At 58.1% G+C, this 6,000-nt stretch overlaps 1 protein-coding gene across 2 annotated transcripts in view; it reads left to right on the top strand.

Moving 5' to 3' along the window:
- Nucleotides 1-421: 421 nt before the first annotated feature.
- Nup210 (nucleoporin 210) overlaps nucleotides 422-6,000 on the top strand; it is a 100,059-nt gene continuing 94,480 nt past the window's right edge. The window contains exon 1 of one of the 2 annotated variants that reach the window (XM_021240398.2): nucleotides 422-723. In XM_021240398.2, coding sequence (XP_021096057.2) covers nucleotides 548-723 — 176 coding nt within the window. In that variant the 5' untranslated portion in view covers nucleotides 422-547. The remainder of the gene's footprint in view (nucleotides 724-6,000) is intronic. The other variant, XM_004859991.4, reaches the window with a different exon arrangement.

The raw sequence follows: 6,000 nt of genomic DNA, 5'->3' as shown, positions 1-6,000 counted from the left end.
CAGTGATCTTGGGGCCATTTAATCACTTTTACGCACTGGGCACTCTGAATGCCAGATGTCCAGAGGTGTGTGTCCTTCTGCGGCGGCCTCTCTCACGCTGGCCCAGGCCTGGCTCTGCCTCTATGGGGGGCGCTGGAAACGGCTGAATGAATGACTGCGGGATGATCGGAAGTCTCCCCAGGGACCTGCAGCACCAGCCGACGATCTAAAGCCTCGTGGGACAAACCCGGAGTCCCAACAACCCGGCATGGCCTCCTCCTCGTGGTCTAGGACGGCCCGCAGGCGCGGGCGCGCGCGGCCCCCCTCTCCTCCCCCCCGAGCGCGCCCCCGCCTCCCGCCTCCCGCCCTCGCACTGTGGCCCGGGCGCACCAGCCAGGGTGGGGGCGCCACGAGCCGCCCCTGCGTTCTGCACGGCAGCCTAGGAAGTGGCCGGAGGCGGCGGCCTCGCCCCGCCCTCCCCGCTATCACCTGCTGCCCGGCGGGGGCGGGACTGAGGCGCGGGCGGGAGGGCAGAGCGCGGGCCGTGTCGCCGGGTGACGCCGCGAGGATGGCGCGAGGCCAGGCACCGCCGCCACTGTTGCTCGCGCTCTCCGCGCTGCTGGCGCTGCCGGCGCTGGGCCCAGCCGCGGCCGCCAAGCTCAACATCCCCAAAGTGCTGTTGCCCTTCACGCGGGCCACGCGCGTCAACTTCACCCTGGAGGCCTCGGAGGGCTGCTACCGCTGGTGAGGCGCGGCCGCGAGGGGGCCGGGAGTCCGCACGCCGGGGCACGGGGACAGGGACGCGCGCGGCAGGTGCGCCGGCGCTGGCGGGAGGCCCGTACCTCGGCGGGGCGGGGACTCCAGGCCAGGGACGGGCTCGGCCGGGCGCCCCCGCGGCAGTTGCGCGCTGCGTGACCCGGTGGCGCGCGCGGGTCGCCACCAGGGTACGTGGCGCCGCCGGGCCAGGGAGCTGTTCGCGGGCCGTGACCTGCGTGTGTGTGCACGTGCGCGCCTGTGTGCCTGTGTGTCTGTGTGTGAGTGTACGAGTGCTTGTGTGTGTCTGGCTTGCCGGAGAAGGAGGTTGTGGAGCTGCGGGGCCCTAACCAGGCCTGCTCTGGGAAGGGGCGTCCTGGACTTGTACAGGAGACAGGGCCTCCGGGCCGCCACGCCTGGGCCCAGGACCTCCTGGTCTTGCTCCCTCTTCAGTCTGGGACTCCAGGGAGCAGGTGGTCAGGGCCCTGCACAGCTCTGGTCTGAAAGGCCAGGGCTTTTTGGCCTGAAAGTGCAGCGACAGGGGCCTCCTCTTTGGCGCCGACTGGTGTGGGAACTGGCTTTGGGAAGTGTGGAAGGCGTCCGGGGTAGATACATCATACCTGTTCCGCCACTTTGGGAGGGACAGAAACCTTTGATGAGAGGTTTTGCCAGAGGAGCCCCGGGGTCCCTTTCACAGCTGAGAAATGAGAGCAGAGGGAGTGAGTGGTGTTCACCTTGGTTACCGGCAGATTGGGGTCTGCCTGGATGATCCGGCTGGGCCCTGACCCACAGGTGATGTGGTCCAGCGCTCGAGTGCACAGGCCGGAAGGGAGCTGATGCTAGCGCGCGGGTGAGCAACCCAGGCCGCGCCCAGCCCGCGCCCAGGTGGTGTGGGGCCAGCCTAGCCAGAGATGAAAGGCCGTAGCTCCCCGCCACCCCCTCCCTCTCCAGGGCACGTTTTTGCAGCTCCCTTTTGTTTCTACCTTCCAAGGCTGAGGCTTAACAAGGTCTGACCACATCGCAGAGCCGCACATGTGTGTGCTGTGTGAACATCAGTCATTCGTGTGTTTAAGCGTGGAGCCCGAGTTCAGGCCGGCCTTCTCTGTTACTTGCACCTGCACCTGTTGTGTCTTGCGAGGCAGCCTCCTGAGATTAGGACGCAACGTGTCAGCCAGTTGCATTTTGGGTCAGGTTAGTGCTTTACAAACTTGGAGGGTCTTGTTCCTGATTGGTGTCAGGCTGAATTGGGCCTTTCAGCTTTCTATATCCTTGCCTGGGCCTTGTCTCCTGTGGGAAGATCAGCTGTTAATACTTAGGAGAGGAACACGTGTTTGTTCTGTCCTTGAAGTTGTCTGTTCTCTTCATACATGGGTGAGGAGGAGGAAGCTGGTTATTGAAAACAGCTGGCTTCAAGTGAATCCCTTTCGATGTGTTTGTGTGCGACTTCCTTCGAGGTTCTGTAGCTGTGTTCTTGTCTCTAAAATAACACCCCGTTCTTTATTTTTAATATATTTGGTAGGCTGAAGGGGGAAAACAATTCCAGTCTCAGATGCGTCAGAGAAGTGCTAAGCCCAAGCCCCTTAGAAGTCTAGTGGCTGACCCTTAGTGCTTTTTGCCTGAGTGTGACTGCTTGTCTTAAGTGTCCTGTTAGAGGTATTTGTTGATTGCAGTTTCCCCTTCACTTTCCAGGAGAACTTCGTGTCAGACAAGCATTGAAGATATTTTCTTTATTTGTAGTAGTTCTCTTCTGAGTGCAGTGTCAGCTGCTTTAGTTCTGAAATCGGTGCTGTGGACATTTTAAGGGTTGGCATGTGGATGAGCTATTTATCCGCAGTTACCTAAACCTGGGAGGTGATGTCCCATTTATCCAGCGAGTTCACTGTGAAGTCTCTGAGATGAAAAACAAAGACAATTAAAACCTTGCCAGACTCCCGGGGGTGGAGAGGGCGGGGATTTTACTCATCCTTTGAATCTGCAGGAAGCTCTGAGTGCTCAAAATCAGTGCCTGCCTGAGCCAGGGCTTCAAGGTTACCTTTCCCACTTCTTGATTTATAACATCAAATAACCGAACTGTTTCAGGCCTGGGGAACTATGAAGGTCTCCTAGTCTACACTGCCTGTGTTTTACAGGGGAAAGGCTGAGTGTCAGTGAGTGAAAGTGAATTGGAGCCACCAGGAGGCTGGCATCCCCTTAGACAGGGGACAGCAGCTCCGGGCGAGTTCTGCAGACTGACTGACCCCTCCAGGCTCATTCCTGCTTGAGCAGCCAGTTCCTGGATCTTAGATATGCCTCATTGGAGAGCTGTTTATAAGTATATATCATAGCTCCTTTTCAGAGTGTCCTTTTATGTACAGAATGACAGTGTGGGAACCTGGGAGAAGAGAGAGAAGAAATCTTAGCACGGTCCTTGGACGCCTATGTAAGTTGCCATTTTGGCTTCCTTAAGTTGCTTCTGCAACAAGGTCCTGTTGCCTGGAGAAAGCTGCCCAGCTGGGGGCAGGATGGGGCCTCAGGTAAAGTCTGCCCTGGGGCTCCCTCCCCTCTCCCAGTTGGAGCTCTCCCACTGTCATCCAGCCCTTGGCTGCCTGGGCAAGGCCTGGGGGCGGAGCACCGCCACAGCCACTGTCACCTATGATCCCATGCACCCCCCAGGGGCTGGGCCTGCCTGGAAACAAGCATCGGGATGTGGCATCCGCAGTGCCTACCATCCTGAGCTGTGCCCACGCCTGCCCTGAAGTCTCCCCAAGGGGCCTTGGCGCTGCCTGATGTGTTTGCCAGTGGCCTTAGCCCTGAACCTGGGCACACCTTGTCTCGGATGCCCAGGGCTCTGCTCAGCGTGTGCTGTCAGAATTCCTAGGCGGGCAAGGGGGAGCCCTTTCTGGGCAGGGAGGACCATAAGCCAGGCATTTGGTACTTGTCCCTGGAGCGTGCTGTATCCCACACAGGTCAGGTGACCCTTGGGGACTCTGTCTTTGAAAGACCCACTGTCCCTCCGTCTGTCCTTCCTGCTGACTGTGAGAGGTCAGGGCCTGGCACCACCCTTGGATGTGGGCATCGCTAGCTCCCTGCCTGCCCCAGTGGGAGGCTGCAGGGAGTCACCCTGCAGCCCTGGTCTAGTGCAGCTGGAGGGGAGAGAAGTGGGAAGGGTTTCGCTGGTCACCAGCACAGGCAGAGCGTGATGGGCCCGGCTCCTGGGCTCAGGGGACACAGGAGGTTCATGTGCTGGACAGGTGAGATGGTGGCCCGGGGACACTGGCTGCAAAACTAAAATAATAGGTTTTCAAAGCGGACGCTCACACCACAGATGTGAGTTTAATCCAGCTGTTGCCCCAGCTGCTTTCCATTCCTGGGGCCTGCTCTGGCCACGTACCTGTCCTCACGGTCCTTTTGCCTAGATTGCCCCCGCCCCACTCAGGTGCACTCTTCTGCCCAACACCCCGAGATCATACCTCTCCTTCCTTCTGCCCGCATCTCAGAGTCCTTCACTGTGGTCTGTGATGTTCTCACCTGGGGTCCTGTTTGGTGTCGCTCCCGGCAGGTAGAGGAAGTGACGTGGGACAGTGCACATGGCGGGCACCGGTGCTGCCTGAGGGCTCAGGGACAAACACTGCAGGCCAACATGGATTCCACAGAAGAGGGCTGGAGAGTCACTTGACAGAGAGGAGACAGACGGCTCTGACACGTAGTCTGAGCTGGGCACGATTCAAGGTCCTGGGCATGGGACACTGAGGAGCGGGTGGTGCCCTGCATTTGTGGAGTGTACAGTTGATGGAAGTCAGCTGACTAAGAGGAAAGAAATGTCTGTGTCATGGTGGAGTGTGAGTCATGGAGATTGAGCAGCATGCTGAGATAGCAGCTGCAGGAGGTGGTGTGCTTGTCTTTCTTTTCTTCTTTCGTGGTATTGGAGACTGACGAATCCAGAGGTGCTCTGCTACTGACCTACATGCCCAGCCCTCCGTTTTGAGACAGGTTCTCCTCAAGTTGCCCAGGATAGCCTGGAACTTGCAGTCTTCCTGCCTCAGCCTTCTGAGTGGCTCGGCTTAGGGATTACGAGCGTGAGCTGCCACCCCCTGTGCCGTATGTTTTCGGACAGGGACCTGCCTCTTTGGAGTGGGGTCTAGCTAGAGGGAACAGTAAGTGCAGAGACTTGGGGTGGGGGGACTGAACGTGTTGGAAGAGCACAAAGGAGGGGTCTTTGGTGAAGTTAGGGTGTCAAGAGGTAAGGCTGCCGGGATGGGGACCTTGCTTCTGTTCCCTCTCACCCGCCCCAGGCCCGCAGGAGGGAGGGGCCGGGAAGTATCTGTTGACTCAAGTTGACCTGGAGCCCAGGTTGTTTTCTTCCTGCTTCCTCTGTGGTTTGTGGTTCTGCCTGGGCTCTGGCGGCCCCTGAAGTGGCTTCTGCTCTGCAGCCCCTGCCTCGGTGCCCCCAACGGCCCCGCAGGTGCGTGGAGGGCTGGCCAAGTCCTCCACCGGCCCTGGGGCTCTGTTCTCTGCACACTCTCACTTCTCCTTTTTCTTACTTCACTGTTGCTTTCTGGGCTGACCCTCCCATGCCCCAGGGCTCCTGGCCTCCGCCCAGCCCCTATCCCTGGTTGTGAGGGGTGGGAACAGCTCCAATGGGGGCAGTGCCTGGCCGAGCACCAAGTGTGGTGATGATGCTCACAGCCACTCTTTCAAAATTCACTCTCCCTTCATTTTGGGGGGGCGGGGGTTTCTGGGGACCCAGGCCAGGGCCTTACACATGCTACTCAAGCTCTCTGCCACTGAGCTACACCCCAGCCTTTCAAAATTCGATCTCAAGCCTTTAGACTTCCTCAAAATAAAAATTTGCTTCTGGTGTTAATATGTTAACATTTTTTTTCTCTTAAACTGTGGCAGATTTTATGTTCTGTCCATCTGAGAAAATGCACCATGAAAACAGGACATCTGCCTCAGCCGTCTCCAGCTTTGGCTCAGGGGCATGGAGGACACTCACATTGTCATTGGACCTCTTCATTTGGCAAAGCGGAAACTCGTTACCCATTAAACACAGCTCCCCATTTCCTTCTAGCTCACCCCTGGCCATGCCTGCCTCCTTTCATTAACACTTTCATATTTACTTGTCTTCCCGAGTCTTTGCAGGCATGGTCCCCCGCCCCAGATCCCCCTAACACTGCTTGGCTTCATCTCATGGTCTGTCAAGGCAAGACTTGTCTTTTTATGTTTATAGGTCTGTGTTTGCAGTACAGAATGACCACATTCCTCACGGGGAGTTAGTCCAGGAACATA

The sequence above is a fragment of the Heterocephalus glaber genome, unplaced genomic scaffold (genome assembly GCF_053883595.1).
Source record: "Heterocephalus glaber isolate CG9 unplaced genomic scaffold, H.glaber_assembly_v1.0 deba00000768, whole genome shotgun sequence".
Taxonomy (NCBI): Eukaryota; Metazoa; Chordata; class Mammalia; order Rodentia; family Bathyergidae; genus Heterocephalus; species Heterocephalus glaber.
This window is presented reverse-complemented; position numbering and strand designations above follow the sequence as displayed.